We start from the raw sequence: 23,951 nt of genomic DNA, 5'->3' as shown, positions 1-23,951 counted from the left end.
CTTTCTAACTCCAGATGCTGTCCAGCACATCCATTTCTGTTGTGATATCTAACTCCAGATGCCATCCAGCTCCTCCATTCCTGCTATGCTATCTAACCCCAGATGCCATTCAGCACATCCATTTCTGCTGTGATATCTAACTCCAGATGCCATCCAGCTCCTCCATTCCTGCTATGCTATCTAACCCCAGATGTCATCCAGCACACCCATTCCTGCTATGCTATCTAACTCCAGATGCCATCCAGCTCCTCCATTCCTGCTATGCTATCTAACCCCAGATGTCATCCAGCACACCCATTCCTGCTATGCTATCTAACCCCAGATGCCATCCAGCTCCTCCATTCCTGCTATGCTATCTAACCCCAGATGCCATTCAGCACATCCATTCCTGCTGAGCTATCTAACCCCAGATGCCATTCAGCACATCCATTCCTGCTGTGATATCTAACTCCAGATGCCATCCAGCTCCTCCATTCCTGCTATGCTATCTAACTCCAGATGCCATTCAGCACATCCATTTCTGTTGTGATATCTAACTCCAGATGCCATCCAGCTCCTCCATTCCTGCTATGCTATCTAACTCCAGATGTCATCCAGCACACCCATTCCTGCTGTTCTATCTTGCTCCAGATGCCATCCAGCACATCCATTTCTACTGTGCTATCTTGCTCCAGATGCCGTCCAGCTCCTCCATTCCTGCTATGCTATCTAACTCCAGATGCCATCCAGCTCCTCCATTCCTGCTATGCTATCTAACTCCAGATGTCATCCAGCTCCTCCATTCCTGCTATGCTATCTAACTCCAGATGTCATCCAGCACACCCATTCCTGCTGTTCTATCTTGCTCCAGATGCCATCCAGCACATGCATTTCTACTGTGCTATCTTGCGCCAGATGCTGTCCAGCGCCTTCATTCCTATTATGCTATCTAACTCCAGATGCCATCCAGCTCCTCCATTTCTGCTATGCTATCTAACTCAAGATGCCACCCAGCTCCTCCATTCCTGCTGTGCTATCTTGCTTCAGATGTCGCGCAGCTCCTGCTTTCTGCTGTTCTACACTTCCCATGGTACAGTCTGACATACTTAGCTCTCTATCTCTCGCTGTACTAATACCTATTCGTGCAGCTCACATCAAAATCTATGACATAGGGTTCACCTGATGAGGTGGATTTGCTAACAAAAGCTACTTCTTAGGGTTAACTCATGAGATTGTATTTTGGCCAAATGTTCTAGTCTTACAGCAAGTCCACAAGCCGTGTTGTGACCCAAACTATCATCATAGGCATATGTGTCCTTCTCTGGGACTTACGGTTGTGCGACTGTAAAGGATGACTATGTAAAGTGTCATATTGAAAAATACATTTTCCCATTTGTTTACCTATTTTTAATGCAAATGCTGAAAAACCTGAACACATCTGAGTTCTTTTTTTGAAAGATGTGGTTGATTCATTTTATGCCACTATGCCTTTTATGCAATAGTTTTCTCTTTTTCTAAATCATTATGATGGCAGAAGTGTTGGTGGAATTGGAAAATTCACCTGTAAACAAAGAATCTTGACCATCTGTGCACCTGACATCCTAAACAGTAAAATATTACCATGATAAAGTCTCTCCTACATCACACATCATCTGATAACCTCCACTGTCTCAGTTCATTAGGCAGGAGATACCATGTTGAAGCATGTAGAATATGAAATGTGACTGCGCTGTCACTCACCAAATCCCACAGGTAAGGAGATCTTCCAGGTGCAGTCCAAATTACTGGGGTAGTTTCCTGGGAATCCAGGGCTCAGTATAACACCTTCCATGTCTTCCGTCACTCCTCCACATTGCGCTAAAGGTAAAGAAATGAAGATTTAAGTTATTCTTCGAATTTAAGCAAAAAGTTGGGCATTTTGAGTAAAAATAATGGAAACTAGGAACTTGGGGATCAAGGGTTACATGGAAAGGATACACAATGGTCATAAAATCGAGATAAAATCAAGTCACTATGCATTTGACAATATATACATTCATACATGCACATTTCACCACATAGTATGACATTGTCACCTGAATAGATAGCTGTTATACTGTATTTAATATGCAGTAAGCGCATCCACGATACAGAAGATAAATTGCACACAGAATAAATGGTTCATTCATAGTTTTGTGCATTTTATAGATCCTATGAAAATACTATGAATAATGAATATGTTTATTATCATTTCATATGGACTCTTTTTTTTTTTTTTTTTTTTTTTGCCTGGCTGCATTTATATTGTACTTAGCAAAAGAAAATATGTAGAAACATAATATTGCATGCTGCATTGTAAAAGGTGCACAGCATTTGTAAGAGGTTATAGAAACAGGTTTGTTTTATGCCCCATTAAAAAAAAGCTTTGCAATAGAAATGGAAAAATAGAACTTGCCCGTATTGTAATACAAGCAGTATAAGAGACAAGGTATTTCATAGAAAGACCTGCCTCCAATATTATTGCTGTAATATAGGGGTATATAACTTTGTAGAAAACAATGGAGAATGCTTATAAATGGGAAAATCTGCTGCCTGCAAACATGTCTGATATAAAAGATGTTTATGGTTGTTCTGCCTCATGGCAACCTGCTAATAGTCATTCATTGCAATTTCTGTTACAACCCCTAGATGTCGTTGTTATTCTTTTGAATTGCTGAGTTTCCCTTTAAGCAAAATGTATTCTGGGTAACAAATACCCTCCTCGGAGCTGAGAAGAAGCCTGCAGCCATTTTCTGTTTGGATTTGTTAGGAAAGGACCTGCCGACTTACCTCTCTGTACATTCACCCCTGCCTAGTGTAATCCGGTGAGCAAATCAAATTACATGTGTTAGTGATAGAATCTTAGATGGAAGAGTGCAGTAAATGCATTGTACATTGTAATTCTACACCTTTAGTGTCATCCCTGCCTTGTTTGTATAGATAAGATTTTCAATGTGTTGTAGCTGCAGTGACCTTTCACCTAGATTCTCATTATAACTGTATCTCATATACTGTTATGCTATGTTAACTCTGTATTAACACTGTACTGACTGTAATAATTTTCTTGTTATAGTTTTTACCCGTATAAAACAGTATCTTGGATATTCCGTATTCCGTATACCGTATTCAACTGCATCTTGGATATTCCTATACTCACTGTATATTCCACGTACTGCAATGAAGTTCACGTTACCAGCTAATAAATCAAGGCTACTGAATTCAGTCTGTTTATTTGAAATGTGAACGAGGGTTTAGCTGTATGCCGGAGATTCACAGCGATACGTGAAAGAAGGCAGAACAATGGAAATATAAAAAATACAAACACATAGGATCAGTGTCAAACAGGCTACCAGAGGAACCTCTAGTAATACCAGGCCTGGCTGCAGTTACCTAGGTTGAACTCCAGAGCTCTCACCTGAGCTCCGAAATGCAGCCTGGACTGACCTCGGGGTTTGCAGGAATGAACTGCAAGCACCGACTGATTCCCCGGCGATTGCGATTCAGTTCATGGCAGCAGCGGACAGGCCGGTCTGAACTCAGAAGCTCTCAACTCATTTTCGTTAAGGGCAAGTGGACATTGTCAGAGTATTCTTCCCTGAGGGCGTGTACTTCTATAATGTATGATATCGCCAAATCATAAGCAGGCAGCAACATACAGGAGGAAAAGAACACGCCCCACAATAGCTTACAGCAAATTTCCCAGTGTGAAATGTAATGACAAACAATTGTGATCTCCTGTTTTAACCAATTAGAAATTGCCAGTAGGATAGGACAGATGACTAACACCTTTCAGAAATGGTCATAACAGTCAGTGGGGGTAAGGGGCAGAACAGCTAGGTTTAGCTTAGTGACATTAAAGTGAATTTGTCAGCAGGTTTTTGCTACCTTATCTAAGAGCAGCATGATGTAGGCAAAGAGATACTGAATCCAACAATGTATCACTTAAATTACTGGCTGGAGCCGTTCTGATACAAACTGCATTTTTAGGTTTAGTCATGTAGCTTGGCTCAGGGAGCTGTCCCTTCCCACACCAAGCTCTCATTAGAGAGGGGGCATGTCAGACAACATGGCAGGGGCAAGCTAGTCACAGCAATTATAGTCACCAAGTGATAATGCTTTAATTTAATTAAACAACAGTAAAAACCTACTGACATTCCTTTTAAAAACTGTTCTATCAGCTCTTCTACTGCTCTCTCTCTCTGCTGTTCTGCTCCTCCCCACAGGTTCTGTCTGAAGCTGAATGCTGAGAGGTGTCAGTAGTCAGTCACACACATATTTGTTGTTCTCATGGCAACTTGTAATCTCTCTGCAGTCAAAGTAGAGCAGGCTATCATTACATCTCACACAGGAGTAGCCTGTTCTGACCTATTGTATTAACTCATTAGGTGCCAGATGCTTTGATTGCTAATATCTCTGCAATGGAGTGGAGGAATTGAAAAATACACACAGAAAAAAAATATTTTTGTTTCTTAGAACTTTTAGAGTGTTATTTTCAAGCTTTTTTTTTAGCGTAGGTTCACATGGTCGTATAATTAATATGTTGGAGTTTCATGCAAAAAAGTGTGATCATGGGGGCCTTGGCTAGCGATGGTGCCAGAGAGCTGTGAATTCTAAAGCTCCTGAGACCCCCAGCTTTCCTCGGCCTGGGAGACAGCTCCAGCACAAAACTGCAGCACCTACTACATCCCCTCACCTCTCTGCACATGGAGGAGCTTTTATTACTGTTATCAGGGACTGGCCAGTACTCAGAACAGCAAAGTTGCAGTAAGTGAAAAGAAGCATTGAATTCTCAAGATGGCTGACGCTGAGTGAAAGAGACTGAGCAGCACAAGCAAGCACTGGGAGAGGTGGGTAAGAGCCATCCTGGCGGGGACCTCTTGTTTCTTAACTCCGGGAAACATTGAGGGATTTAGGGGTGCTTCACACATAGCGAGATCGCTAGCGAGATCGCTGCTGAGTCTCGGTTTTTGTGACGCAGCAGTGACCTCATTAGCGATCTCGCTCTGTGTGACACTGAGCAGCGATCTGGCCCCTGCTGTGAGATCGCTGCTCGTTACACACTGCTCTGGTTCTTTTTTTGACGTTGCTTTGCCGCTGTGAAGCACACATTGCTGTGAGTGACAGCGAGAGAGCAACGATCTGAATGTGCAGGGAGCAGGTAAATATCGAGTAACCAAGGGAAGCCCTTTCTTGGTTACCTGATATTTACATTAGTTACTAGCACTGCAGCTCTCAGGCTGCCAGTGTCGGCTCCCTGTTCCCTGCACACACAGCCGGACTACACATCGGGTAAATAAGCACAGCGGTTTGCTTATTAACCCGATGTGTACTGTGGCTAGGAGTGCAGGGAGCCAGCGCTAAGCGGTGTGCGCTGGTAACAAATGTAAATATCGGGTAACCAAGCCCTTGGTTACCCGATATTTACCTTAGTTACCAAGTGCAGCATTGTTGCTGGCTGGGGGCTGGTCACTGGTCGCTGGTGAGATCTGCCTGATTGACAGCTCACCAGCGACCATGTAGCGACGCACCAGCGATCCTGACCAGGTCAGATCGCTGGTGGGATCGCTGGAGCGTCGCTAAAGTGTGACGGTACCCTTACTATACGTGGAGATTAACTAGTTAATATCAACACCGCAGCTACTGATAAGACGGAGCTGCAGGTAAACGGGGCCCTGTGTGACAGCCACTCAGCAGCAGAGTGATAATCACTAAAGTAAACAGTTGATCACCTCTCAGCGCTGCCAGTGCACGTCTGGTGAAAGCCTGCAAATTAAGACACTAAAATCCAGCTGCATGTTAAATAGACACACTAGTGCCTGTTTGTAATAACACAATAAACCATCCCAATACAGCTTAATGCTCAATTCACAAACACTGATCTAGATTGCAGCACTTGCTGAGCACAAGGATAAAGAACCTAACCCAAACAATTACCTTTTATATCTCTCTGCCCGGTGGATAAGCTCTGCGTGGTGGCTGCGGCATCTCGGACCTCCCATGCTGACAGGGTTCTGACACCCCTGTGTGCCTCTGGCTGCCAAAGGACCAAGTTACTGATAAGGCATTACTGTGCATTTTAGAGCTCCCTCCCTGCCGAAGACCCTTTGTCCTGACCAGTGTCTCTGTCATAAAAATCTCTTGTTTTCCTGGACTTTTGGAGCCCTCTTTCTAGTGTGCCCTGTTATACTCGCATAGAAGCAATATGGCTCCTAAAAAAGCCCCAGCCCCCCCAATTGCTGGGATGAGTGCACCCAAATCTAAAGCCAAGGACGGGAACATACAGAAATTCTTGGCTGAACTCCCGGACGTGTCCCCGGCTGTCAAACTGGTCTACTGCGGAGTCCCTGGACCCGCACTCCACTGAACCCCTGGCTTCCAATGCTCACTTCTCTGAACCCCATGATTCTGTACTTGGAGAGATTAAAGACCTGCGCTCCAGAATGTCCGAAATCCCTACTAAAACGGACATGGAGGGCTACATATCCCGCCCTGAAAATCTCTGCAGAGCTGAAATACAGGGACTCAGCATCTCTATCTCACAGATTTCTGACAGAGTTACAGCTACAGAAACGGCCGTTGCTGAAACAATCGCTGCTCAGTCTGAATATGCTAAGACTCTAGATATTCATGCGAACCAAATCTCTTCTCTCTTCAACCTAATGGAAGACTCCGAAAATAGGGACCTCCGCAACAACATAAACATCAGGGGTCTCCCAGAAGTGACAGGACTGTCGGATCTTGCTTCTACATTACAAGGTCTACTGAATAATCTGCTGGACAAACCCCCAGAAGCAGTCATTATCTTCGACATTGCCCATCGAGCCTTGAGGCCTAGATCTCTTGACCCCAACAACCCAAGAGACGTTATATGTTGCCTTCACTACTATCATGAGAAGGAGGACATGATGAAACAGGCCCGGCTCAAAGGCCCTCTTGACTTTGATGGGGCTGTGGTACCTATCATGGCGGATCTATCCAGGGCTACACTGGTCAAGCATAGAGCACTCCGACCCATCACAGAAGCTCTCAGGGAGAGGGAAATACCCTATTCGTGGGGGTTCCCTTTCCAGTTGCAGGTCCGGCATCATAGAGGTCTTTTTACTCTCCGTGGCCTGTCTGACCTGAGCTCCTTCCTAGAAGGACTGGAAATACCCACGATCAAAATTCCAGATTGGCCCTCTAATCCATACCTACCCTTCTGCCGTGGTGAAGAGAGATGTCGACCTTCATCTTCTCAAAAATCCCGGAACCGTGGTGTTGCGGGACCTCTCATGGCCGAGCAGTGACTTTGTCCTGATTGTTCTCTTGGTCTGCTCTTCCGTGAGATATGTTCATGTTGTGGCTAGGACTAAGTACCTATGACCTGTGGGCTGACGCTTGCCCATCCGTTCATAATTGAGCATTTGACTCATCCTGGTATTTATATACATAATGAGCATTATTTCGTTTAGGTCTGCTCTCCTTGTGCTCTCACACCTCCCTCCTCCCGTCCCTCCCTCTCTTTCACCCCCTCCCCCCCTTTTTTCCCCCTTTCCTCTCATCCGTCCCCTCCCCCCTTCCCTTCCTCCTCCGCCCCCCCTTTTTTTTTTTCTTCCCTTTATCTGGGAGAGGGCCCTATTTTGATCTTGATCGGAATGTTTTCCTGTTGCAGTTATCAAATGTTTTAGCTAATGTATTCTTATATTTTGTTGCTGTCTCCCTTGTGGAGTGTTTGTCTGGGGGTTACAGCATTTCCGTTGCTAGACTCACCCCACTAGGGACACTTGTTTTTCAAGTGTAATTGTATTAACCCATCTTGGGCCTTTTACAGTCTTTTTTGCCTCAACCTAGGAGTGAGGCCACAGCCAATACTATTGGTAGGCTTTAACTTTTTCGGTCTCTACTTTTTCTTGCTTGTACTCCCTATTTTCTCTCTTACCTCGCCTTCTTCCTTGTTCTGCCTACTTCTCTCATCCCTCCCCTGAACCCTCGCCTGTCCTACCCCTTTACCGCTTAGGAGTCCCTGCATTTTAGAAATCCAAGTTTGTTTTAACCCGTACACACTATGGTCTCCTTGAAGTTTGCATTGCTGAATGTACAAGGGTTCAATACCCTGCAAAAGCGCAATCAGATCCTGCACGGTATGCACAAAATGGGAGTCCAGGTACTCCTGCTACAGGAGACTCACTTTAAGTGGGGTCATGTGCCGGATATCTCCAACAAATACTACCCGCTTTGGCATCATGCTCTAAACACCTTGGCGAGATCAAAAGGGGTCAGTATTGCGTTACATAAAAATTTTCCATGCACGGTGACAGAGGTTAGCACTGATCCACACGGCAGATTCCTATTTGTCAACTTAGTATTCTATAACCAAAAATACACAGTCGCTAATTTTTATCTTCCTAATAAAGGTCAGACTGTTGCCGGGGCTAGGTTCCTGAGGAGACTGGAGACTTTTGCAACTGGACATCTGATCATTGGTGGAGATTTTAATTTACCTCTGAACCCGATGCTCGACACGTCGGCCGGTAAGTCGGTGATTTCACACAGTCAGCTAGCATCTCTTAGGTCCGCTATGCATTCGAGTAGGGTTGTCGACATCTGGCGTCTACTCTATCCGTTGGTCAAGGACTTCTCTCATTTTTCGGCAGTACACAATTCGTATAGCCGTATTGATTTTTTCCCGATTAGCCATAACCTACTTTCCTGGTCCCCCGCTGCTTCAATCGGCCCAGTGACTTGTTCTGACCATGCCCTTGTCTACGTGACGCTGAATCCCCCAGACTCTCCTTCTAATCCTGGAACTGGAGACTCAACCCAAATCTCCTCCTAGATTCAGATGTTAAAGAAAGGATATCTATGACTATTTCAGACTTCCTTCAGTATCATGCAGATGACAATACCCCTCTTCCCACTAAGTGGGAAGCACTGAAGCGTGTAACCAGAGGGGTACTTATACGAGAAGGAGCTAGACTGAAGAGAGACAAAGCTAAACAGATTGAGGATCTTCTTTCCAAAATCCATTCCTTGGAACAAACACATAAAGTGACTTGACCAGGAAACCTTACTCAAACTGACTAAGACGAGGGAAGACCTTAAAGCAGTACTCGACTAAATTTAGAGAACGCTCCTAACAATTTTTTTATGAGTTTGCAGATAAGTGTGGGGGTCCCTTGGCAAGACATATCCACCCAAAAACATATGTCCCCTCGATTAAGACGGCTGACAAACAAACGGTGCATCACCCCACTGACATCGCTTTAGCCTTTGAGAAGTATTACGAGACGTTATATAACATCAACAACAATTCTGTAGACCCCACTAACTCCCGGCTTCTGGAGAAAATTGACAACTACCTGCTAGACACGCCGCTTCCCTCCCTATTAGCAGAAACGGCTGATGAGTTGGATTTCCCGTTCTCACTAGAGGAGGTCACCCAAGTGGTGTCCTCTTCTCCCCCCAACAAAAGCCCAGGCCCAGATGGCTTTACTACCAAATTTTACCAAACTTTTCTAACGAAGCTGGCACCTTTTTCTACTAAGGTCTTCAACTCTATCTCCAAAGACCATCCTTTCCAGAAACAATCACTGTCTGCTACAATCACGGTAATCCCCAAGCCGGGCAAGGACCCCTTGCTCTGCTCAATCTATCGCCCTATATCTCTAATTAATGTGCACGTGAAGCTGTTTGCTAAACTTCTGGCTAACAGACTGAGTCCTTCTCTGCAGCTATTGATACACAATGACCAGGTAGGCTTCGTACCTGGCAGAGAGGCTAGAGATAATACTATCAAATCGATCCTTGTTATCTCCCAAATGTTGAAGCTAAAAACACCAGCCTGTGTGTTGTCAGTAGATGCAGAGAAGGCCTTTGATAGGGTCAGTTGGCCATTCCTTAGGCGTGTGCTTGAGCTGGCAGGTTTCGGTCCAAGCTTTAGAGAAAAGGTTTTAGCATTGTATACTCTCCCTACAGCCAAGATTCGCTGTAATGGAATTTTTTCCAACTCATTCAATATCAGAAATGGGACTCGACAAGGATGTTCTCTGTCCTCCCTTCTGTACGCATTGGTGATGGAACATCTAGCCATAGCCATCAGGAAGAACCCTGATATTCATGGGATCTGCATAGGTAAAAAAACCTCATAAACTGGCCCTATATGCTGACGACCTCCTCCTCTACATCGTGAACCCTGAAACATCTCCCCCATCTATCCTGAAGGAGTTTCAGCGGTATGCTGTGGTTAGTAATTTCAAGGTTAATACCTCTAAGTCGGAAATCCTAAATATCACCCTTCCCGCTAAATGTAAATCCTCTCTGCAAGAAGCCTTTCCCTTTAAATGGTGTGCCACTGCTCTGAAATATCTAGGGACTTATCCAACTCCGGAACCTTCCCATCTATTTAATTTGAACTTCAAACCCCTACTGCAGCGCATTGACGCCGATCTTCAGGCTTACAATTTGCGGGCTCTGTCCTGGTTTGGACGTATCAACGTTTTAAAAATGGATGTCCTCCCCAAACTCCTTTTTCTTTTTCAAGCAGTTCCTATAGCCATACCCAGATTCTTCTTTGCCCATCTTCGACGGATCACGACAGCTTTTGTATGGAAAAAAAGTAAACCACGACTAGCCTTTAAATACTTGACGAGACGTAAGACAAAAGGGGGCACAGGACTTCCAGATTTTCGCTTATATCATACATCAGCTATCCTCACCAGAGTAGTAGATTGGTTTCATGGGTCCGAGACAAAGCAGTGGGTGGATATTGAAGCTAATCTTTTAGATTGGACTTTGACCTCCTTGCCCTGAAACATAGAAGACCTAAGAGCATTTTGAACTCCCCTCTGACAAGGGACCTACTGTCACGGCCGGGCGGTCGGGCAGACCCAGGAGGTGGATCCACTGGACCGAACTCTAAGATGGAGGCAGGGAGTCCGGCAGCTGAAGCACTGAAGGGCAGCAGGATAGTCCGTGCAAGTGAAGACAGCGGAGGAGTCCCTGGGACCACGGAGTCACAGAAGGTAGTCTTGGTGACGTAGCTCAGGTTCGGAGGCCGAGATGATATCAGGCGGAGTCCGGAACCTCTGGAGCAAGATGACGGGTCACCGCAGGGATCCGAGATGGCAGGTGCTGTCGGATGGCAGACGGACAGCGTGCGGGGTTCGGGATACGGCAGACTGGATGGCGAGGCAGGTACGGCTCTACAAAGAGAGATAGGTGAGTACAGGCACATAAACACCAGGAGACCTGACTCCTAGCTCAGGGAACACGAAGATCAGGCCCCGCCCCCTTGGACAAGAACCCCCTTTATACCCTGAACCTGACTAACCTCATTTCCTGTTACTGGACGCTGGCCCTTTAAGAAAGGGTCAGTGACCGCGCGCGTGCCCTAATGCGCATGCGCGCGGCTCGGGTGCCAGAAGCCAGGGAAGGAGGCTGCGAGGAGGACGCAGGAGAGCCGGCCAGGGCCTGGGAAGATGTCGGACGCCGGGATCGGCGACCAGAGGACCTATGGAGGACGGGCACCGGAGGCTGGGACGAGGGGAGCGTGGCAGGTGAGCCGGGGAGCGGAGCTGAGGACCCGGGGAGGGGAGCCGAGGACCCGGGGAGCGTGACAGTACCCCCCCCCCCCACGCCCCCCTCCCCGCAACCGGGACATGAAGGCACGGATAAGAGGAGTGCCTACGTTCTCCCTGGGCTCCCAGGACCTATCCTCAGGACCATACCCTGCCCAGTCCACCAGGAAGAACTGCCGACCTCGTACGGTCTTCATGGCCACGATATCCCTTACCGCATAGATGTCATCATCGGCAATAGGTGGAGGAGCTGGACTGGCAGCAGCGGAGAAGGGACCAAGGACCACCGGCTTGAGCAGGGAGACGTGGAACGAGTTGGGTATCTTCATCGTGGCCGGGAGCTGCAGCTTGTAGGAGACCTCATTGATCCTGGTGAGGACTTTAAACGGCCCAATGTAGCGAGGACCCAGCTTGTATGAAGGTATCTTCAGGCGGACGTACTGGGAAGAAAGCCAGACGAGGTCTCCAGGAGAGAAACACGGAGGATCCAGGCGTTTCTTGTCTGCGTGTCTCTTCATCCGCAGGGAAGCACGTCCTAGAGACACCTTGACAGAGTCCCAAATGGTGGCAAAGTCACGGGCTACTGTATCTGCAGCAGGGACATCCGAAGAGGGGGATACAGGCAATGGGATGGAAGGCTGAAGTCCGTAAACAACATGGAAGGGAGAGCTGGAGGACGACTCACTGATGTGGTGGTTGTGGGAGAATTCAGCCCAAGGTAGAAGAGCGGACCAGTCGTCGTGATGGGCGTTAACATAGTGACGTAGAAATGAGGTCAAGACTTGATTGACCCTCTCTACTTGGCCATTAGACTGAGGATGGTATGCAGATGAAAAGTCCAGAGTCACTCCCAGATGGTTACAGAGAGCCCTCCAGAAGCGGGAGGTGAACTGAGTTCCTCTGTCTGATACGATGTGTAATGGAAAGCCATGCAAGCGGAAGATGTGTTGTATAAAAGCGTCCGCGAGTTCCTGAGCAGAGGGCAGTCCAGCCATAGGAACGAAATGGGCCATTTTTGAGAACCGGTCCACCACGACCCATATGACTGTGTGCCCGGATGACAATGGCAAGTCCGTAATAAAGTCCATTGCTATGTGTTGCCACGGAATCGAAGGTATCGGCAGAGGCAGAAGGCGGCCATGTGGGAGGTGTTTGGGCGTCTTGTTTCTGGCACAAGAGGAGCAGGCAGAGACAAAGGCGGCGACGTCCGTGCGAAGAGACGGCCACCAGTAATGGCGTACAATCGCACCCCATGTTCTCTTCTGGCCTGCATGGCCGGCTGTTTTTGAGGTATGACCCCAGTGTAAGACCGTTAGCCTGTCGGTCTCCGAGACATAGGTCTTCCCAGGTGGTATCTGGGCCAGAGTGACAGGAGCCACCGGAACAATCTTGCTAGGAGAGATGATAGGCTGGATAGTCTCTTCCTCCTGTTCCATGGGCATGAGAGACCTAGACAAGGCATCAGCGCGTACGTTCTTGTCCGCTGGTCGGAAGTGGAGCTGGAAGTCAAACCTGGCAAAGAATAAGGACCACCTGGCTTGCCGTGGGTTCAGTCGCTGAGCGGACCGCAGGTATTCCAGGTTTTTGTGGTCCGTGTAGATAATCACGGGGTACACTGCTCCTTCCAGGAGGTAGCGCCACTCCTCCAGAGCCAGTTTGACCGCCAGTAGTTCTCGGTCACCGATGGTGTAATTACGTTCGGGTGCTGAGAAGCTCTTAGAGAAGAAACCGCAGGTCACCATCTTCCCGGAGGAGGATTTTTGCATGAGCACTGCTCCGGCTCCTGAGGAGGAGGCATCCACCTCCAAGGTGAACTGGCGGTTTAACTCCGGTCGGTGGAGTACAGGGGCGGAGGCGAATGCTCGCTTCAAAGAACAAAATGCGGCGTCTGCCGCAGGTGACCAGTCCTTAGGATTAGCCTCCTTTTTGGTCAAAGCGGAGAGAGGAGCGGTCAAGGCAGAGAAGTGCGGGATAAACTGGCGGTAGTAGTTGGCGAATCCCAGGAAGCGTTGGATTGCCTTCAGTCCAGAAGGCGGAGGCCAGTTGATGATGGCGGAGACCTTCTTGGGGTCCATCTGCAGTCCAGTATCAGAGATGATGTACCCCAGAAAGGGGAGGGACGACTGCTCAAAGACACACTTCTCATACTTTGCGTACAGGCGATTCTCTCTCAGTCTTTGTAAGACCAGCTGTACGTTTTCTCTGTGGGTTTGGAGGTCCGGAGAGAAGACAAGGATGTCATCTAGATAAACAACCACACAGATGTAGAGAAGGTCCCGAAACACGTCGTTCACCAGTTCTTGGAAGACGGCAGGAGCGTTACACAGACCGAAGGGCATCACGCAGTACTCATAATGTCCATCGCGCGTATTAAACGCGGTTTTCCATTCGTCACCAGAGCGGATGCGTACCAGATTGTAAGCACCCCGAAGATCCAGCTTGGTGAACACACGAGCTCCTCTAAGCCGGTCAAATAATTCGGGAATGAGCGGCAGGGGGTATTTGTTTTTCACGGTGATTTGGTTGAGACCCCGGTAGTCTATGCATGGGCGTAAGTCTCCCTCTTTCTTCTTGACAAAGAAGAAACCTGCTCCAGCAGGAGAGGAGGATCTCCGAATGAACCCTCTTGCTAGGCTCTCTGAGATGTAATCTGACATGGCCCTGGTTTCGGCTGGAGATAAAGGATATATCCGTCCTCTAGGTGGGGTTGTCCCTGGAAGCAGGTCAATGGCACAATCGTATGGACGATGTGGCGGCAGTACCTCGGATTCCTTTTTGTCAAAGACATCGGCAAAGGACCAATAGGCCGAAGGCAGCCCCGTTAGGGTCTCAGGAACCGGAGGTCGTCGGAGGGGTGGTATGGACTTTAGGCACCTCTCATGACACGAAGAGCCCCAACGGGTGACTTCGCCAGTACCCCAGCTAACCGATGGTTCATGTGTCCGCAACCATGGGAGTCCCAACAGGATCTGGTGGGACATGTGTGGGAGAACGTAGAGAGCGATGTTTTCGGTGTGAAGAGCACCGATGCGTAGTTCGACAGGCCTGGTGATCAAGGAGATGGTATCAGAGAGAGGCCTCCCATCCACCGAGGCAATCACTAGGGGTTTGTCGAGTGGCATGACAGGCACCCGGTACTTGTCCACCGTGGCCTGCTGGATGAAATTGCCTGCTGCCCCGGAATCGAGGTAGGCATCAGCCGTGAACCGCGTCTCTCCCGTGGTCACTTGCACTGTCCATGTAACTGGGTCAGAGAGGGTCCCAGCACCTAGGGTGGCCTCTCCTACCAACCCTAGGCTTTGGAGTTTCCCGGCCTCTCTGGACAGGAGCGTAGCAGGTGGGTGTCCTCACCACAGTAAAAGCAGAGGCCCTGGGCGAGCCGCTCTGCTCGACGTCGTTCAGACTGCCGCACTCGGTCGATCTGCATGGGCTCGTGGACGGGAATCCCAGCTGTTGATGACTGAGGAACGGAGGACTTCTGCGGAGGAGGAGAATGCCGTACCGGGCGTCTCTCCCGAGATAGCTCTTTGGAGCGCTCCTGAAAACGTATGTCCACACGAGTTGCTAGGGCGATCAGTGCATCTAGGGTGGAGGGCACGTCCCGACCCGCCAACTCATCCTTGATGCGACTCAAGAGTCCTTCCCAGAAGGCGGCTGTTAGGGCCTCATTATTCCACCCGAGTTCTGAAGCCAAAGTGCGGAAACGGATGGCGTATTGACCCACCGTCAGTGTCCCTTGACGTAGGCGGAGGAGTGATGAAGCAGAGGCAGAGGCGCGTCCTGGCTCGTCAAAGGTACTGCGGAAGGCCTGTAGGAACTGTTGAAGATCCTTGGTCATGGGGTCCTCCTTCTCCCACAAGGGGTTCATCCACGCCAGCGCCTCGCCCTCTAGGTGGGACATTATAAAGGCGACCTTGGCTTGGTCGGAGGCGAACAGATGTGGCAGCTGCGTGAAGTGAAGGGAACATTGGTTTATGAAGCCCCTGCAGGTCTTGGGATCTCCAGCATACCGAGGAGGTGACGCCAAACGGAGTCGGGAAGCATCTGAAGAGGCTGCCACTGGTACGGGAGCCATGGCTTGCCTGGCGGGGGACCTGGGTGCCGCAGGCGTCATTGATGCTTGTAATGTGTACAGGCGGGTGTCCACGGAGGTCATGAATTGCAGCATGCGGGTCTGGACTTCACGCTGGCGTTGGAGTTCCTCTTGCAGGGCCATTAGTGCAGCAGCGGGATCCATGGCCTGATCTTACTGTCACGGCCGGGCGGTCGGGCAGACCCAGGAGGTGGATCCACTGGACCGAACTCTAAGATGGAGGCAGGGAGTCCGGCAGCTGAAGCACTGAAGGGCAGCAGGATAGTCCGTGCAAGTGAAGACAGCGGAGGAGTCCCTGGGACCACGGAGTCACAGAAGGTAGTCTTGGTGACGTAGCTCAGGTTCGGAGGCCGAGATGATATCAGGCGGAGTCCGGAACCTCTGGAGCAAGATGACGGGTCACCGCAGGGATCCGAGATGGCAGGTGCTGTCGGATGGCAGACGGACAGCGTGCGGGGTTCGGGATACGGCAGACTGGATGGCGAGGCAGGTACGGCTCTACAAAGAGAGATAGGTGAGTACAGGCACATAAACACCAGGAGACCTGACTCCTAGCTCAGGGAACACGAAGATCAGGCCCCGCCCCCTTGGACAAGAACCCCCTTTATACCCTGAACCTGACTAACCTCATTTCCTGTTACTGGACGCTGGCCCTTTAAGAAAGGGTCAGTGACCGCGCGCGTGCCCTAATGCGCATGCGCGCGGCTCGGGTGCCAGAAGCCAGGGAAGGAGGCTGCGAGGAGGACGCAGGAGAGCCGGCCAGGGCCTGGGAAGATGTCGGACGCCGGGATCGGCGACCAGAGGACCTATGGAGGACGGGCACCGGAGGCTGGGACGAGGGGAGCGTGGCAGGTGAGCCGGGGAGCGGAGCTGAGGACCCGGGGAGGGGAGCCGAGGACCCGGGGAGCGTGACACCTACTCATTATTTGGGACAGAACTAATGCTCATTTTAATCTGTCTGAAGCATGGGGCCCCCTGACACCCCTTTTTGATAATCCCGACTTCCTGACGGCTGTTAGTGTGGACAGGTTTATGATCTGGTCTTCATCCCAGAGGCCTAGGGTTGGCGATACCCTTCTGGGAGCGCCTTATCTGCCAACCTTACAGCATTTCCGAGCCTCCTTCCCTGATCAACAAATCCAGTGGTTTATGTATTTGCAGTTGCAATCGTTCATCTCATCTGCTCGCTCAGCCTCTGACCTGGCCAGGGTCTGTACCAACTTTGAATCCTTTTTGATCCAACTAGAATCTCCATCCCACGTAATTTCCCAGATTTACTCCATTTTGATTGACCCAATCGATTTGGATCCAGTCTGGTATAGGAAATCCTGGGAGAAAGATCTGGGGAGTGCTTCCTCTGATGTGGATTGGGCAAAAGCTTATATACATAGGCTTCCCTTGCCTTGTAAAGTGCAGGAAAAAAACGTTAAGATCCTTTCCCGTTGGTATAGGTGTCCGAAAGAGCTACACAAAATCTTCCCGACCGTCCCTGACACTTGTTGGAGATGTAATGCTGCTGAGGGATCCATGCTACATATCTGGTGGTCCTGCCCGATAATTCAGGAATTGTGGCGTAAAGGTTTCCAAATTCATATCCACATAACGGTGTGGACAATCACATGCTCTCCACAGATCGGTCTCTTGTCCATGATCCCCGGAGCTTTCAAAGAGATCAAGCAAGGTCTTCTCCGTCATTTTGTTGCCATGACCAGAGCAATCATCCCAAGAAAGTGGAAGTCGGGTGTAACCCCAACGATTCTGGAGTGGTTGGTGGAAATGGATAACATTTGCAGGATGGAGAAACTATCCTCCCACTCTGAGCTCCAGCTGAGCAAGTTTTTCAGCTCTTCGACGCCGTGGCTTCTATTTAGAGAATCTGCTGATTTTGAGGTAATCCTTTCTTCTTATCAATCGCTTAATTTTTGCTCGGTTCGTGCTGAGAGGTGGACTGTAGACCTCCTTAAACCGGTTATGTTCCAAGGGAGACCCCAAGTCCCTCCTTCCTCTCCACCCCTTCTGCCCTCCCTTCTGTCCCCCCTTCTCTTCTCTTTCTTTTTCTGTCTTTCCTCTCATTTGCATTCTTCTTTGCTTCTTAACACTCTTTTCTCTTTCCAGTTATTTTATGAATCTAAATTTAGTGCTTCAGAAATCAACATTCTTATTTTCATTGACTCATTACCAAAGTCCACATGGAGAATTATGTGTACTTGATCTCTTATTGCGATTGTCTTTATTTCCTCGATATGTGGAAGTATTCATGCACAAACTGAAAATATGCCACTATGTTACAGAGTTACTTATACTTGATTTTGTATGATATTTTCTCTTTTTCAAGAAACATTTTTGAAAAAAAAAAAGTGGGATCATTTTTCTCTCCCTTGTCATTTGTGTGCTATTTATATGTTGTCCATGTGCAATCCATCTGCAATTTACTATCATGTGGTGCTAAATATCTGATAAGGGTACAAGGATATTTTTCAATGCCCTATACATTGTATATGGGTAAAATAAGTATTGTTCACTTCACCAATTTTCTAAGTAAATATATTTCTAAAGGTGCTATTGAAATACAGTCCCTGATAGACATTCTGTTGGTTATCCATGTTATGTAAATATAAGCTTATAACCTGACTTTAAATTCATCCATTGGTTCCATAAATTACTCTTTTGAAAGCTGAGACCCTCCCAAATTTGGTTTAGGTTATGAAAATAAAGTTGCTGCAAAGCTGAAATATTGATCACTTAATGAACACAGAAAGGTCAGATGTTGGCAAGACAAAAGTTTTGTCGTCCACAGAAAGTAATGTGAAATTCAAACAAATAATTAACTTCTAATACAAAGATATATTGCATAACATTGGTGAATAAAGTTTTGGTGCCATTAGAGCCATATTCAATATTTTTTGTGACTTACATGAGCTTGAAGGACTGCATCCATGGGGTTGAACAATGATTTATACTATTTATTGATGAAGTCATCAGGAATAGCAAAGAATGTGTGATGCCCTGGACTAGCCAGGTAGTCACAGACAGGCCCTTGCACAAACACCAGTCCCCTAAAAAGGTAACAGCAGCCAACCTAAAAAACCTGAGTCTCCCCTCTCAGGCTTTGATGTTCACACTCGGGGGCGGAGCCAGGCAGTTGGCCACGCCCACCGAGGAATTTGGATAGTCTGAGGCGGGAAAAGCAAGCAGATTAGTTTTGGAGGTGAAAGAGAGATGAAGTTAGGGAGGAGAGGAGAGTAGTAGAAAAGAGAAAACGTCTGTCAAGGATCTGGGTCGTAGCCCAGATACCCTTTGGCCAGGAAGCAGTCGGTGGTTGCCGCCTGCAGGAGCCGGGAAGACGGCTGGTGGAACCGTAAGGGACCGGGACAGGGTAGTGGCCCGCCGGTACTGAACCGTGGAACCAACTGGAAACCGGAGCACAAGGAGGGGTACTCAGACCCAGAACGAGGACCAGAAACCACTGGACCGAGTCAAATTCACTGATTGGGGTCTGGACCTTAGGTTCTTTCCCACCCAATTCCCGACTGAAGACAACAGCCCAACGAGGGGGATAGAAAGCCACCGCTCAGACAGAGAGATCCCACGTGCTAGCGTCTGCAGGCACACGGGCTCTCTCGACCCACACACACGGCCAGGGAGCGGACTCCCGTCGCGGAAACGCAGGCAGTCAAAGTCTACAAAATGAGGTGCAGGAGAAAGGCAGGAGCCACCAAACCAGGTGGGGGACCAGAAGCAGCCGGCTGCGGGCACCGACCACCATCTTTTTGGTTTACCAGAGACTCCGGTGTATCTGTCATAGTGAGTAGAACAGTGCCCTCGGGCCGCGCACCGCCCCGCATCGCACCAACACGACCGCACCCTCACATCCTAACCTCAACAACCGGGCCCCGGGACCACCGACCCCCTACCCATGGAGGGGCTAACACCTGGCTGCGCAACACCGTCCCTGGGAGCCTAGTCACCGGCAGCGGTGATGTCCACACTCACAACGACCCGTGGGTGGCGTCACGAACTTAAACCCAAAACTGCGGCTCCGGCCGTGAACCTCCCCACCGAAACCCCTCACGTAGTGCCAGCCTCCCTTCAGAGCGATGTGAGCCCCGGGTCCGGAGGCACTCGAGCCACCCACCGACGAGCCTGGATCCGAGCGGCTCGGCTGCAGCCGAGCCCCGGGGCAGTACAAATGCAGTTTTACATGCCTCCCAGAGTTTATCTAGATTCTTTGGCTTTGCCTTCCAAGCTTCCTCTTTCATCCTACCCCAAACATGCTCAATGATGTTCATGTCTGGTGAATGGGCTGGCCAGTCCTTGAGCACCTTTATCTTCTTTGCCAGGAGGAACTTTGTTGTAAAGATGGATGTATGAGTTGGAGCCCCATCCTGCTGCCGAATTTGACCCATTTTATGATTGGGAATGTAAGAGGTAGCTAGTACTTCTTGATATTTTAGGCTATTGATATTGCCTTCCACCTTGCAAATGTTTTGCACCCCCCATACTGAATGTTACCCCAGACCTGATTTTTCCACAACCAAACTTAACTGTTTTCTGGATCCATATGGGCTCCAGTATGTCTCCTGCTGTATTTGCGGCAGCTGGGGTGTAATTCAACTGAAGATTCATCAGAGAAATCCACCTTATGCCATTTTTCCAGTGTCCATCTGTTTAGCAGACTGTGGGACTTGGCAAATGCCACACGGTTTTTTAATTGCCTTTTGTTTAGTGCTGGCTTCTGGGCACTGAAATGGAGGCCATTTCGAGACACAGGGACTTGAGGTCACTATGTCTTTTGGAGCTCTGCTGCAGTGGAAGAGGGTCTGGCTTTGGATTTTCTAACCAACAAACGTTCCTCTTGAGCAGTTGCCTTGCAGGTCTGCTGGACCTGGGCTTGTCAAAAACATCTCCAATCTCTTCAAATCTTTTTTTTAAATCTTTGTACTTGACGCTGAGACACATCAAAGGTGCCAGCCACCTCTGCAATGGATCTGTTTTTCAGCCTCTTGATAATCAAGGCTTTGGTCGCAGAGTAGATATTTGACATGTTGTCAGAGGTCAAGTTGCACTTCAACTGAAGGTCTGGGGTGCTGGGTTTCTTTTTATACACACCCACTAATTAACCGATCATTTAGTGAGCACAGGTGAGGATGTAAACTAGGATTGGGTGCATTATAAGACAAGGCAATAAAACTTTTGTCTTGCCAAGATCTGACCTTTCTGTAGTCATTAAATGAACCATATTTCAGCTTTGCAGCAACTTTATTTTCATAACCTAAACCAAATTTGGGAGGGTTTCAGCTTTCAAAAGAGTAATTTATGAAACCAATGGAAGAATTTAAAGTCAGGTTATAAGCTTTTATTTACATATCATGGATAAACAACAGAACTTCTGTCAGGGACTGTATAATTCTTACCAGATGTTGGTAACAAACCATTCAATCAACTAAGGCAAAGATACCATAGATGTCAGTAAATTAAGTTATGTGCAATAATAATGAGAAATGACACAGGAAAAAAGTATTGAACACATGAAGAAAGAGAAGTGCAAAAAGTCATGAAAGTCATAACACCAGCTGAAATCTTTCAGTAGTTAGAAAGCAATCCTACTACTTGAAAAATACTATCAGCTGGTTCAACTGATAGCCTACAAAACAGTGTCTCATTACCAAGGTACCACACAAGAAACATCTCTCAATAGGTAAAACCAGTGAGCTCTCTCAAGACATTTGCAACCTCATTGTTGCAAAATATACTGATGGCATTGGGTACAGAAGAATTTCTAAACTACTGCAGTGAGCCATTGTTAGGGCCCTAATATGTAAGTGGAAAAAACTTTATTTTACTATAAGGCAGTCATGACCAGGTGCTCCCTACAAACTTTCAGACAGAAGAGTGAAAATAATTATCAGAAATGTTGTTCAAGAGCCAAGAACCACCAGTGGAAAGCTAGAGAAAGACCTGGATTCAGAGGTAAAATTGTTTTAAAGCAAATAATAAGTGTCCGTGTCCATGATTAGGATTATCAGCTTTTTGGATACAGCATATTTTCATTACTTCCAAAAAGCTGCATAGCACAGTACATGCACAGTGGATGGGATTCATAGAAATCCCATGCCTACTGTGCTTCATTTTAATCCTGTGTAAACTGACTTACAGTGTGGGTTTCCTATCCGCAGCAAATCAATTTCTCATGTGGAGATGCTTCAGTCTCCTGCAAGGAGAACGCAGCGGAAGCAGTAAAAATACGCTGCATCCAGAGCACCATATAACCCTGATCATGGGCATGTACCCTTAGTAATTCACTCAACCTTCATGACCAATATACAAACTCACCACACAAGAGTCCATTGCTGAACAAAGAGCATGTTTAATGTTTGCTCAACAACATTTAGACAAGCCTGTGAAATACTGGGAGAATATAGTCGGGTAAAATTATACCAAGATTTAACTCTTTGGATGCCATAATAGATAGATAATAATAGACCCAATGTTTGGAGGCCAAAAGGCATTACATATCACCCCAATAAAACATACCAACAGTGAAGTTTGGTGATGGGAACATCATGGTGTAGGGCTGTTTTTCAGCATATGACACTGGAAAATTAATATAATTGAAGGAACGATGACTGCACAAATGTACTGAGACATTCCTGCTAAAAATCTTCTGCCATCTACCAGTATGATGATGAAGATGAAACGAGGATGGACACTTCAGGAAGACAATGATTCTAAACATATAGCCAAGGAAACTCTCAACTGGTTTCAAAAAAAGAAAATAAAGCTGCTAGAATGGCCCAGTCAATCACCTAACTCAATCCAATAGAAAATGTATGGAAGAAACTAAAGCTCAGAGTTCATAGAAGGAGCCAATGGAACCCTTAGGATTTGAAAAGTGTTTGTGTGGAAGAATTGGGCCAAAATCACAACTAAGCAATGCATCAAACTACTTTCTCCATACAGGGGTTGACTTGAAGCTGTCATTACCAATAAAGGCTTATGTATGAAGTATTTAATAAATTTCAGTAAGTGTGTGCAATAATTTTTCCTGTGTCAATTCTCCCTATTAAATATCACCAAATTTATGGACATCTATGGTTTGATTTCTTTGTCTGTGTTGACTGAATGAGTTGTTACCAACATTTGATAAGAACTTTATGTCAATAGCTCCTTTAGAAATCTATTTACTGAGAAAATTGGTGACGTGTTCAATACTTACAGTGAATTTCGAAAGTATTCAGCTCAATTGAATTTTTCAACCTTTTCCTGCATTTCAGGTTTCAAACATAAAGATAAAACTTTTAATGTTATGGTGAAGAATCAACAACAAGTGGGGGACACAATTGTGAAGTTGAACGAAGTTTATGGCTTATTTTAAACTTTAAAAAAAAAAATAACAGAAAAGTGGGCGTGCAATATTATTCGGCCCCTTTACTTTCAGTGCAGCAAACTCACTCCAGAAGTTCATTGAGAATCTCTGAATGATCCAATATTGTCCTAAATGACTAATGATGATACATATAAGCCACCAGTGGGTAATCAAGTCTCCGTATAAATGCACCTGCTCTGTGATAGTCTCAGTGTTCTGTTTAAAGCGCAGATAGCATTATGAAGACTAAGGAACACAACAGGCAGGTCCGTGATACTGTTGTGGAGAAGATTAAAGCCGGATTTGGACAAAAAGATTTCCAAAACTTTAAACATCCCAAGGAACACTGTGCCAGGGATCATATTGAAATGGAAGGAGTATCATACCACTGCAAATCTACCAAGACCTGGCCGTCCATCCAAACTTTCAACTCAAACAAAGAGAGGACTGATCAGAGATGCAGCCAAGAGGCCCATGATCACTCTGGATGAACTGCAGAGATTTACAGCTGAGGTGGGAGAGTCTGTCCATAGGACAACAATCAGTCGTACACTGCACAAATCTGGCCTTTATGGTAGAGTAGCAAGGAGAAAGCCATTTCTCAAAGATATCCATAAAAAGTGTTGTTTAAAGTTTGCCACAAGCCACCTGGGAGACACACCAAACATGTGGAAGAAGTTGCTCTGGTCAGATGAAACGGAAATTGAACTGTTTGGGCACAATACCAAATGATATGTTTGGCGTAAAATCAACACAGCTCATCATCCTGAACACACCATTCCCACTGTCAAACATGGTGGTGGGAGCATCATGGTTTGGGCCTGCTTTTCTTCAGCAGGGAAAGGGAAGATAGTTAAATGTGATGGGAAGATGGATTGAGTCAAATACAGGACCATTCTTGAAGAAAACATGTTGGAGTCTGTAAAAGACGTGAGACTGG

General features: G+C 47.3%; 1 protein-coding gene across 3 annotated transcripts in view; it reads right to left on the bottom strand.

Moving 5' to 3' along the window:
• The window catches only part of CSMD2 (CUB and Sushi multiple domains 2), a 1,639,331-nt gene that overhangs the window by 133,394 nt on the left and 1,481,986 nt on the right, over positions 1 to 23,951 (bottom strand). For all 3 annotated transcript variants that reach the window (XM_075336114.1, XM_075336115.1, XM_075336117.1), the window contains one exon: positions 1,720 to 1,836. In XM_075336114.1, the coding sequence (XP_075192229.1) occupies positions 1,720 to 1,836 (117 nt within the window). The remainder of the gene's footprint in view (positions 1 to 1,719; positions 1,837 to 23,951) is intronic.

This window comes from Anomaloglossus baeobatrachus, chromosome 2 (assembly GCF_048569485.1).
Source record: "Anomaloglossus baeobatrachus isolate aAnoBae1 chromosome 2, aAnoBae1.hap1, whole genome shotgun sequence".
NCBI lineage: Eukaryota > Metazoa > Chordata > Amphibia > Anura > Aromobatidae > Anomaloglossus > Anomaloglossus baeobatrachus.
Note: the sequence above shows the minus strand (reverse complement) of the source record. Positions and strands in the feature narration are given on the sequence as shown.